This window comes from Chaetodon auriga, chromosome 24, assembly GCF_051107435.1.
Source record: "Chaetodon auriga isolate fChaAug3 chromosome 24, fChaAug3.hap1, whole genome shotgun sequence".
In the NCBI taxonomy this organism is placed as follows: domain Eukaryota; kingdom Metazoa; phylum Chordata; class Actinopteri; order Chaetodontiformes; family Chaetodontidae; genus Chaetodon; species Chaetodon auriga.
The window spans coordinates 1,784,187-1,796,588 of NC_135097.1; the positions used below are offsets into that span (position 1 = coordinate 1,784,187).

At 43.3% G+C, this 12,402-nt stretch overlaps 1 protein-coding gene across 1 annotated transcript; it reads left to right on the plus strand.

Moving 5' to 3' along the window:
- Window positions 1-179: 179 nt before the first annotated feature.
- LOC143317030 (uncharacterized) lies at window positions 180-11,039 on the plus strand. Its single transcript, XM_076724943.1, has 25 exons — window positions 180-597; window positions 675-804; window positions 1,099-1,248; window positions 1,608-1,745; window positions 1,903-2,054; window positions 2,674-2,777; window positions 2,855-3,044; window positions 3,273-3,404; window positions 3,503-3,646; window positions 3,823-3,958; window positions 4,205-4,355; window positions 4,516-4,652; window positions 5,248-5,359; window positions 5,496-5,559; window positions 6,450-6,653; window positions 6,755-6,897; window positions 7,102-7,268; window positions 7,500-7,621; window positions 7,723-7,820; window positions 7,913-8,049; window positions 8,449-8,573; window positions 8,854-8,999; window positions 9,241-9,343; window positions 9,733-9,869; window positions 10,005-11,039. The coding sequence occupies exons 1-25, from the start codon at window positions 286-288 to the stop codon at window positions 10,126-10,128; spliced, it is 3,558 nt and encodes a 1,185-aa protein (XP_076581058.1). The 5' UTR covers window positions 180-285; the 3' UTR covers window positions 10,129-11,039.
- The last annotated feature ends 1,363 nt before the right edge of the window (window positions 11,040-12,402 follow it).

Below are 12,402 nucleotides of genomic sequence, written 5' to 3' on the forward strand. Positions count from 1 at the left end.
AAAATAACTCCTCAGTGTGTGTGTGTGTGTGTGTGTGTGTGTGTGTGTGTGTGTGTGTGTGTGTGTGGTGCTGTTGAAGCTGTCAGAGGTCAAGTCTGAGGGATGTGAGTCCTTTCAGGTGTCTGTCCCTGTGAGCGATGCACAGTAACCACCTGAGCTTGTTCAGGGTCAGATTCAGGAGCATTTCCAGCAGAAAACCATCCAATATTCAGCAAAACTAGCATGAAAACGGTTCATCGTATCAGGTAACATCAAGTCGTTTTTATTGAGTAGATAAAATGAGAAATGATGCTGAAGCAGGAGCGTGTCCTCCGTGAGGACGGATACCGTAACTGCGCCAGTAGACACGCATGGACATCCAGAGTCGCTGCAGTGTGGAGCCAAGCAGCGGAAAAAAGCTGTGATATCTCATCCATCCCATCGCATCAGGGACAGGCAGCCTTCACGTTCAGGTTTTTGTGTCCGTGTGGCAGTTTTTCCTTTCGGAAACCTCATGGAAACTCTGCGCGCAGCCACCGTTTGGTTTCGTTTTCCACGAAGGAGCCACGAGCAGGACGAAATGCTGGGAAACCGAAAGTAACTCCAGAGCACGCCGAGGTAAGTTTGTCCACCTCACAGTCAACAGTTTGATGTTTATTACGAAGAGTTTTAAAGCTGCCTCCGCGTTTTGTTAGATGGACGCGATGTTCCACCTCCTGGAGCAGCACCGGCTGCAGGTTTACTACAGCAGATTTCTGGAGCTGGGAGTCAAAGACGAGAGAGATTTCCTGGACGGCGTCACCGAGGAAGACCTGAAAAACATGGGTAAGCTCACTGAGTGCAATGGAAAATGCACCCTGTGTTTCTGATGGGGCTGAATGTGAAAATACTTCGATTTTTATTCGAATCGTGAAGAATTATTACCTCAGTTAATCAGCAAAGATTCATGAGCTGGCCTCGGGTGACTGACATGAACCGTAGAAGCCAAAATAACAGAAAGACATGTAGGGAGACAGAGGAACAGGCAGGTGTTAATGTGTAATATAAGACATAATTCCACGTGTTCTGATTAAAGAACATCCATTCACAGTGATGATAAACGTCCGTGTTTCCTGACAGGACTCAGCCAGGTGGAGAAGAATCGTTTCTCGGCCATGAGAAACACGATTGGCAGACTGAGAGCTCCATCGCAGCCTGTGAAGAAGTCGCTGCAGGCCCTCCGTCTGCAGTACACGTTCCCCAAATGTCCTGCACCGAAATGCATCAGTGGTGAGAAATTCACACCGTTTACAGCAGCTGTGACTGCAGTCTTCATGCAGCTCTGCGCACAGTTTGGGAAACTGTCAGCAGGCCTGCTGCTCGGTGGAAGAGCCTCATGTTGGTACTGATTTCTGGGAAATGACGCTGACAAACACTGAGGTCAAAACGCCGCCTGCTGCCACAACACAGAAACACACCTGATGTGTGTGTGTGTGTGTGTGTGTGTGTGTGTGTGTGTGTGTGTGTGTGTGTGTGTGTGTGTGTGTGTGCGCACAGTTCATGTTCAGGCATTTTAAAGAAAATCAAAGTAAAATAAGTCTTTGTCTTCTCTGTCCTCAGTGTGTCTCACATGGTTTGATCATTTGCAGATATGGATCCTGCACAGAACACCGTTGAAGACCTGATGCTGAGGATCTGTCACACCGAAGCCATCGATCCATCCAGAGGCGTCTGTCTCTACACGGTGGACGGGATGTCTTTGACAGATGATCCGTTCTTCAACACATGTGAGTTCATTCAGAGCGAATATCGTTGTTCAGTGTGATTCTGCACCACAGGTCGCGACGTGTGGAGGCTTATGGCGCCTTCGTGTGACTAAAATACCTTTTCTCCACAGTGCAGCACAGTGTGTGAAGTGGATATTCTGATTTTGTTCATCTGCAGGGTCTTTAAAGGACAGACACATTGAAAATGGAGACGTCATCTACGCCATATTTACACCAAAGGAGAACCTGAAAGCATCTCCTCAGATGGCAACGCGAGACGTCGCCGAGACCTGCGGTACCGATGTGGTTCGGTGCCACGTCATGCTCAAGGTGAGTTCACGTGCGGCTCGTAAAGCGTGGCGCTGTGCAGCTCAGGAATCTTCTGAATGATTGAAGCATTCCACAGGTTTGCGTCACAGCTGTCGGTGGTCAGTGTTGCTTCTTTCACGCAAAATGTTTTGTCTGAGCTGGAGGTGAAGGTTGATTAAAATACATTTGCTGAACAGTTTGCCTCGATGCTTTTTTCTTCTCTAAAATGTGTTGCATGAAAATCCTCAACTGAAGCGTTCACTTTGACTGACTTTTCCACCTCAGACGACTGAAATGAAGACTGAAACACGGATGGCAGCTGCAGGCGGTTGGATACCGTCCCATTTTTTTAAAGCTGCTCATCCAGCAAATCTGGTTTCTTTACATTAGGATGCCAACTTGCTTTTCTGGGCTTTGGGAAAGGTTTGCAAACATGAAACTTAACCATCATGGTTTAAAAATTCATACTACGTAAAGTTAGAGTTAACCTTGTTCACAGGCCGAGGGGTCCTCTGAGCAGGTTGGTGGATTTCCTTTTATATAACGGCGGTCTATGGGAGAAATGGTGCACTGTAGCAGCTCAGTTTTCTCTCACTGTCTTTGCTTTGAAGCTTGTAATTTAAAACTTTGATTGATGCAGGGAGACTTCGAGGTGACGGTGGACGTGGAAAGCGACACGATATCTAACCTGAAGAACAAACTGTCCAATGAGAGCGGAATCCCAGCACATGTTCTTCAGTACAGGTAAGATACTGCGCTGCCTGCACAGCGTCGCCTCACTGTCAGTGCTGTATTGATGGTTGTACTGATGGCGTCCTCAGAGGCGAACATGGCAGTGGAAACACACTGGACAGCTGTGGGATCTCCGACGGCTCGACGGTGAATTTCTGGTTGTCCTCGTTCTCTGAGGAGGTTCCAGACCACACAGAGTTCTTCACTGATGATGTTGTGCCCTCAGTGCAACAAACCCCCAAAGGAATCAGCGTCTTCTTGTCTTCACTTTACATCATTGTGAGTAAAGTTTTGTGGCGCATCAGTCATCAGCCAATCAATTGCTTTGAAGGAATATTAAATCTTGCTTTATGCTGGAAGGTGAGAGGATCAGTCTGAGTTCAGAGGTCACGTTCAGAGCCTGGATACATGGAAGCGATGGAAAGCTAACTTCTACTACAAACACCAATGACAAATCTGTCTATAGAAATGCTGACTGAAGTTTGTCATTGTTTTAAACTGCTGCAGAAAAACAAAGCTCCAGGAGTTGGATACAAGAATTTGATTGGCTTCATACGCAAACTGACTGGATGTCACCCGCTGGCCCAAAGTTTGTATCAGTTACTCCTGAGGAATGAGATGATATCCAGGAATCAGAAGGTAAACTGTGACATTCCGTCTTTTACGCTGTGTTGTTTTTAGACTCTGTCGTAGCTGTTCTCCTCCTCAGGTCACAGTGCGGTTTGTCTCTCCTGCAGATCGCAGTGGTCGAAGGCTTGTACATGCTCTTCAGAGAACTTTTGCCACAGCTCGGAACAAAACGAGGAGAAAAGATCATCGAGGACCTTGATGTCTTCGAGTATTCGACGTACTGCTGGGCGTATCTCATGTCAGAGGCAAAGGTATCTCCACCCTTGAAGTGCATCATTCTGGGATTAGCTTTTGACGTGGAGTAGAAATTGAAGTTATCACAGTCTTGAAGCTCTTATTGTGTGTTCATGAAAATTACATGTGACGACCTTCAGCTGCGCACAGACATCAGTGTTTCTTCCTAAAGCTTCTCGTATTATTTGACCAGAAAGAGACGTCAGAACATGAGAACTACGCACCGTTTTCTCTGAGGTCTGAAGACGACAGACGATTCTGCGATCCAGTCACGCTACCTGGAGTACCAGGTGTCCTGGAAAGAGCGTCTGTCCTTCAGAAAATCAAAGGTAAAGGTGTCTTATGGTAAACAAAGCAAACCTGCCAACGGGCGCACATTTTGAAAATCAGGTGTGTGTTTTGGGGGATATTCAGGTTTGAGTTTTGGCCATTACTAAACCATTTTACTCAGTTAGCTGGTGTGATCTGTGAATGAAATGTCATTGCTGTAACAAAGTCTCAGTTCTCTAAAATCAGCTCTTGGTTTTGTCATTGCGTCATTGACGGCATCTTATTTTGACTTTCTCTCTGTCAAGATGGCGAGAGGATTCCAAACTGCACCGAGGAGGTTTTGCGGGAAACGTCCCTCCGGAGAGCCGCTGACGTGGAGAAAATTCTGCTCAGCGTTCATCCGTCAATTAAAACATATCACCTTTGGATTTCTCATGACAGTGTGAAGGATCAGAAGTACGTATCGTCCAATGTCATGTTCAAGAAGGACAAGGAGATAACACACACACACAAACATGGATGTCATTGAGATTCCTAAAGATGGCGAACACCCTGAACCTTTGATGCAGTTCTCAGAGAATTCACGATGACCCAGTCGCTCATCCCTTTTATTCAGCTTTCACATCAAATCCGAGAAGAGTTTGGGAGACCTGGCAGAAGACATGAAAGGCTTCCCTCAACTCAACGTGACTCCGCCACTGCTCCTGAAGGATCTAGGTCTCGATGACCCTCACCTTGTTTTCTTGAATGAAGGTACAGCAAACATCTGAATACCTGATCCCATAAATCTGACGATGAGACCCTAACCCTGTTTCATAAATCTGCTTTACGTGTTACAATGAGCAGGATCTTACATACATATATTTGTATTCGCCGACTGTGTCAGATCAAACAAATAATGTTGAGGCGCCAGAGATTGTTACTGTCCTTTATTGTTGCTCTAAGACTCCATGGAGTCGTAATGAGATGGACTATTGACGAATGGATCTGTAAATGCTGAAAATCAACAACATGATTGATAATCATCTGTAGGAGGGCCGTAACAAACCCTCAGTGACTGATGATCAGGGAATGTGAACAGGTGGAGTTTGAGCGATTCTCTCTGAAGTTGAAACCTGGCAGCTGTTCCTGCTGCAGTAGAAAAGGTCAGAGTTTTGTTGAATTCAGGTTCAGTCAGTGATAGAGACCCCTGGTTAGCAACGCCAGGCAGTGGCAGCTCAGGTCATGAAGGAAGGTCAGATTCCATATTTTCCTCTCTTAACTGCTTTTATTGGTCACATTAATTCAGGTACTGTTGTTTTTGTGCTCCTTTGTGTGTAATATTAACAAGTACCTTTGTGTTTGACAGACAACCTCGGCGTCTATTTGACTAAAAACAAGTCAACCCCTGCAATGATCGACGTGTATAATTGTTTGACTGGCAAAGTCCAAAACATGGATGTAAACGTATTAGCAGCAAGGTGAGACCTTCATTTTCTGCAGTATTCTGAAGCCCATTAGAGCTAAAATCAGGATAAAATGATAAAAAAAAAGAAGTTTATTCCGGCACCTGCTATGTTCAAATGCACAGCTATAATATTGTGGCTTTTTTTGCAGGACTGGTGACCATAGGGAGGGCTATTCGTTCGTCACAACCAGGACTCCAAAAGAAGCCATAATGGTGATGTAGATCCTCTATTTCAAATGTTCTAATGAGTAACAACACCCAAAAAGTCTGTCTCAGTGCAGCATCCAGAGGGCAAAATGAAACGAGCTGGAGTTACTGTACTTCTGAGATGTTTGTGTGAAGAACAGCAGTGCAAGTATGACAGGAAACTGCAAAGGTCCAATGACTTTATGAGATCTCGTCTGATTTTAAACATCACACTGAGTGGGATCAGAGTAGAGCAGCAGATCTGTGAGTTAAAGCCTGCACACATCATTCATCATTCCACAATGAAGGGACAAGAAGCAGCACAGAGCTGAGAAAAAGGTTTTGCTGGTTTTCTTGTTTTCTTTTGCATATTTGTCAAATTTCATCATTTCAGATCATCAAAACCAAAACTGAATATAAGGTAAAGACAACCTGACACAACAGAAAATACAGTTTTTAAGTGACTCTTTCATTTTCTGAAGGAGAAAATGATCAAATGCTGAACAAAAGTAGAAATGCAACACTTGTTTTTGCTTCCATTTTTCTTCACAAGTTGTAGTAAAAGGTCTCTTTCTGTGCACACGGAAAGCTTGTTTCTCGCACATTTTAAGAAGAAATCTATTAAAATCCATGTTGGTGAGCACTTCTCCTTTCAGATAGCCAGTCAGCCTGACAGGTGAGGCACATCGAGATGCTGATTAAGCAGCATGATTAATCCACAGGTGTGCCTTTGGCTGGCCACTTTCTCAGTCGAGCACATGCAGAGTGGTGGAACTACTGTTTGAGAACATTGCCGGAGTGTTATGTGGTTTAGAACAAGTCTAACAACATCCCTGTGAAGTGTGTGTTTCAAGATGAGCTTGAACGAGGAAGTAAATAAAATATACTCAGTCCTGCCTTGACCTTCATTTCATCAGGTGCTGATAGATACAAGCTCATCCATGAGTGAGAACTGCTATGGAAGTGTGGAAATACAGAAAATCCATGCTGTGAAAGAGCTTTTTGACAACTTTGCAACCCGGACCATGGCTTATGATTTTCATCATGTCATTGGCCTTGTGAAGTTTGACTCTACAGTGAAAACTCTCCACACGTTCACAGAGACACTCGAGAAGTTCAAGGTAAAAACAGTCCACACCTTCAGAACCCAGATAATACTCAGCCGTGATACAATGAGCTAATGAGCCTGAGCAGACACAGTCGTTTTTTCACACTTTTCTAGGAACACGTGCACACCCTGACGGCAGCAGGAAGAACTAAACTGTACGATGCTCTACAACATGGAATGCTTGAGTTGGAAAAAGTCAAGAAGTTTCCAGACTGTAAACGTCGCATTCTTTGTCTCACAGATGGACATGATGTCGGGTAATTCTGTCTCAGTCAGCTCTTAAAATGTAGCTTTAAACCATCGAATTGAGGACATTTTTGCACTGTGAGAATGTTTTGGCCTCACTACATGAAGAAAGTTAGGGCTTGGCTTTAAGGTTAAGGTCAGAATTGGGTTTGGGGTAGCAGGTCAGGTGATGTATTCACTATTATGTTTCTTGTGAACATATTGTTTGTGCATAGATCCTCAAACAAGCCAGATGATGTTACTGCCAACCTGATCAGATCTAACATCATTGTGGATTCAATCATTCTTGGAAAAGTGGAGGAGAACAGTACTCTGCAGAATCTGCGCAGAGCACTGTCCGGCAACACTTACTGTACTCTGCGCGGAATCAGCAATGCAACAGGTAAAGTATGGAAACCTCAAAGGACAGTTACTATCAGAGCTGAGAAAACATTTGTTGTGGTAATGAGTGTGAGGGATTGCTAAGCCGAACATGTCGATTGACAAATTCAAGACTGGACTGATAAAAGTGCCTTCAGTTTGGGATAGCGCTGTGCACAGATGAATGAACTGTGTCAAAGGTGGTAAATTGACAGTTTTTACAAGCTGTTTTTGGAATCTCTGTTGCTTTTAGGGGGTTGCTGTTTCAGACCAAAGACAAGCAAAGATGGTCTGAGGCTTTTTGAGATCGAGACTGTTCTCTCTTTGGAGATGAGGAAACCCAAGAACAAAGCTGACCCATCGGCCATCACTACAGTCAGTCCACCAGTTCTTGGCTATGGTTCTGCTTCAGAGTGTTAGTTAGTTAGTTGGGCATTGTACTGATGTGCTTGCTCATTTCCACTTGGTGTTTTCAGAGACTTTTGACAGAAATCTCTGCTGCCCATGGGTATGATGAATTTCCAGAGGCTGTCTTGCCAAGCCAGATGGACAGTAAAGTGACCGGGACAGCGAGGTAAGGGACAGACGCAATTCACAACTGATTCACTTGTCGTCAGCAATCTAAAGTATTACAAGACTCATGCTGATGTCAATCTGTCCAACTAGTGCTCTGAAAAAGAAGATCCGGGATGCCAAAGTTGGGCAGTTGATGGAAAAGGACAAACGTATTCTGGAGGAGCTGAGGAGCCTCCACTGTAACCCACATCCCTACTTCAGTATCTTTCCATCAGAGTCGGACTTCAGTAAGTGGCTCTTTTGTCGAGATGTTCCCACATTGTTTTCAGATGTGTTTTTTGTGATCACTGATCACAGTCTGAGAGCTGTTGCTTTTCTCACAACACAAACAATAAACACTCAACAATAAAGTGGGCTGTCTTAAACCGGACCTCAGTTTGAGACCGGCCAGTATTTAGCTGCCAAACAGAATAGCAGGTGGTCCTTTAAGGGCTACCAGTTAAGCCCACCCTGCCTGGGCCACTTTGTCAACATAATGCATTAAAATGCTTTAATACATTTTCATCAATTAAAGGTAATGTGTATAGGCTGCTTTCATATGACAACAGTCATTTTATTTAAAGCTTTATTGGACAAACCTCAGTGTGCCAGAGTCGACTTCTCAGGCTTTCTTCTAAACCTTTCAGCATTCTGGAAGATTCTCATGGAAGGACCTCCTGACACACCTTATGAGAAAGGAATCTTTGAGTTGTTCTGCCAGTTTGGTCTTGACTACCCAGTGAAGCCTCCACTTGTTCGCTTTGTCACACCTGTATCCTGCCAAGTACATGAACAGCTTCGCACGTTCAGCTTCGCACATTCAGCAGTAAGGGACCGGGATTTCCCTTACTGCTGGCAGCTTTCCAGGATATAGACTGTTTCCAAAAGTGTATCAGTAAGTATAAGTACATAATGGTGAATGAGGCCCATAGAGTGATTTTTTACCAGTGTTTCCAAAAGCGTTGCTTCAAAGAAATCTGAAATAACCTGAATAGAAATCACTGTGAATAGTATATTTGCTTTTGCCATGTCATTTTCTTAACATGAACAAGGTGTACCACTGTAATATTAACAATGTGGGGCGCATCTGCCACAACATATTTGACCGGAACTACAATGCCCAAATCACCATGAGAGATATCCTCAATGCGATATATGGACTGCTCATCATCCCTGAGCCTGAAGACCCATTGGACAGGTCAGAGTCAATTCCATAATATGATGATCCACAGTTTCATCCCATTTTTTGAGAACAAAGTAATGCACAAAATGGGTAAAAGGGGTCAGGGGTCTTTCTCGGCTCTCACCGTAACGCCTGTAATGTTTTCTTAATTTGCTTGTGTTTCGCCTGTTAGCGTGTTTCTTTAGCTGCGGTGTGCTGAGCTCTCAGGGCCACCGTAGCCATTTGAGTTAAAAAAATGTGTCCTTTTCTGTGGAAGCATTCTGGCCGAGGAATTCCTGACCAGCCGCGAGGAGTACGAACAGGAGGCCAAAAAACGTACAGAGGAAACTGCCACGCAGTCCAGGGACGACATGGAGAAGGTAAATGAACAGCAGAGATCTGAAGAGTTCTACAGGAGGAACACTCCATCACATAAAGCAATCCAAAAGAGGAGCCATGCAAGATACATGACATGAACACCTGTCAGATCCCAGCTTTATTCAAAGTGGACAGTGTGTATGCGCATATACGTCGATGACTGTGTGTTGTTCCACGTGACTTTCAGACCCTTTGACAGACAACATACATAAGTCTCTGCTGCTGTGCAACAACACAAAGCAACACCCAGATCTGAGTTCTGCCTGTTGCATGTTGCCAAATTTTCCAGATACTTCCTGAGTTGAAGATGCATTTTACCATCATTACTACGCATCATATTTCCATCTTTATGACATGTTGATATTTACTGTCTTTGCCTCTGATTTGAAAGAAATTGGTGGATCCTGGGAAACAGCTTGTGCCCCCACATCTAATCTGCCCCCTCACCAACAAGATGTTTGTTGATCCGGTCATCACAGCGAGCGGGAGAGTGTACGAACGGAAGGCCATTGAAAAACACCTCAAATCGTGAGTCTGTTTGTTTTGGTTGTCATTATTGTTAGCATTACATGCCAAAGATAGCTCAGAGTTGTGCTGATAAAGCCTGAAACGAAGGTGAAAAACCGTCATGCTTTCTGGTTTTCTCTCGTAACTGTTTTGTAGAGACAAACATGATCCAAAGGGTGACCCAGACGAACTGCTCAACGAAGCTGATCTTAAACCTGCCCACGAAATGAAGAAAATGGTGACGGATTACCGTTCGAGACAGCTTCAGGAAAAGATGTAGAGAAAAGTTGGAGCGACAACCGCAGGGTTTCGCATCAGCTCAGCATCCAGGAAATGCATCCTGTCACGTTGGAATTCAATTTTATACATTTTATACATTTTTACATTTTATAATCACAATTTTACGTTTGTGCTTTGAGAAATGTTCATGTAATCCTTTATTTTAATCACCACATACTTTGAGTTATAATCCAGAATTTGTGATCAACTCTGATTTTCAGTCACGTTCTTTAATTTCATTTGAATGACTGACGCAGAACATCAAGGACGACTCCAAGTGCACTTCTCCAAAACATCACATCAAATAAGCTTCAATACTTCAGAGGTAAAATCCATTCTAAAACATAATCAAGTGTATTACTTATTTAATGTTGAACAGCTCATTTCAGTGACTTTACATTCTGGTCAGAACAGGATGCTTCACCACCAAAAGTCACAGGATTGTAATCTGCTCTCAAACCGATGAAAAGTGCCTTTAATACAAAGACGGCAATGACAGGTTTTCTAGTGCTGTCAGGAATGTCTTCAAACAGCAATAAACAGGCCTGGAATTAATATATCAATAATATTAAGAATTGATAAGCACACAAAATATTTTCATCCAGTGTACATGTGTCTGTAATGTATGATGAGGAAATTACTCATTGATCCTTTAACCTGAACAGCAATGAGACTGATGATAATGATGTTTTACATGGGATATGTATGTTTTTACAGTTACAACCTCTGCAGTAAAATCTAATTGCTTCTTATGTCTCAAGCACAAATTCCGTATTCCTGCTTTCACTACGTTCTGTTGAGTTTTAGTTGTTCAGTTTTTAACGCTGCTGAATTTGGTTGAGGTGACGTTGGGTAAGTTGAGTTCAAAAACATTGCGCTTTGTTTGCATGTTACTGTTACCGTTCATGAGAAAAAAATGTTCATTATAAAATAAAAGTAAATGAGGAAAGTTAAGAACTGCTGTGTTCATTTTACTTTGTATTTTAAAAAGGGAAAGTCTGCACAGTGGAGCTGTGTTGTGATTGTGATTGTGTGCAGGGCCGTGGGGGGGGGGGTTCGAGGCCCTCCTCTTTGACATGGAGGCGCCACTGCACATGAATAACAGTCACACACACATTATTATTTTTGGCATCTTGACATTTTAAAGAAGTAGATTAGGACACTTTTCATTCATAATATAAGTTCATTTTCATTGCGACTATACACAACATATCTACTGCACTGTGACTAACAAAGAGATGGGCTCACCGTGCATGAGTCACTTTCTTTGCCTTCTTGGCCGCAAACTCAGCAATAAGATCTTTATAATCCAGTTTGGATGCAATGTCTTCTTCAGCTGAGAGCAGGGCAAGCCCGCAGTCTGTCCTGTGACGTGGAGGCGTGCAAATAGTTTTTAATTAGTTTCAACTTTGAAAAGCTTTGTTCGCCCGATGTCTCCGTTACTGGAAAAGTCAACAGGATCCTGAGCGCAGTCTCACAGTTAGGGAAAGTTCCTTCAATCCCTTTGAGGTAACGAAGTGTTTTAAGTGCTGTAGTTGTTCCTTTGGGATTGTCTCTCCAAGTATCCTCAACTCCGCAAGAGGTCCTGTGCATTTATATCCTGAGATTCAGACGCGATTCAGTCTTGTACACTGTCTTTGCAGGTCAGTCTCCTCCATTTCACGCTGTTTGGTCAGATCAAAGAGAAATCCAAACACGCTGCCAAACTCCTGCATTTGTTTAAAACGGGTATGGAGAGCAGTGAGGGCCTGGTGCACTATCACATAGGCCTAATGACATAGCAACAATGGAAAACCCGCTTCATTTGTTGGATTTTTTTAATTATTATTTGTTTGTTTTTAATGTGACCTTGACAGAGACAGACAAAATCATATATAACTAATGTATTTATTAAAAAAAAAAAAAAAAAAAAAAAAAAAAGAGCACGATTGCAGGCGCAAACTGTGCAGTCGCACAGTTCGCACAGTCCATGCGACGGCTCTGTATGTGGAACTGAGCAGTTTAACGAGCTAAAAATCTCAACTGAAAGTGGACCTTCCTGGAAAACCGACTTTTACAGAGCAGAATGGATTCATGAAAAATATCAAGTCAAACAAACGTCTTTTATTAACCATCACAGTTTCAGCCTCTCCTCTGAGCCTCCTGCTGTTCACATGTTTCACAGCTTACAAATCTGACCGTCTATGATCGTGGTTGAGAATAAAAGTACAAGCAGATTAAAAGGTTGGATAATAAAAACAGAATATGTTTCAGTATATATATACAGTACAGTGCT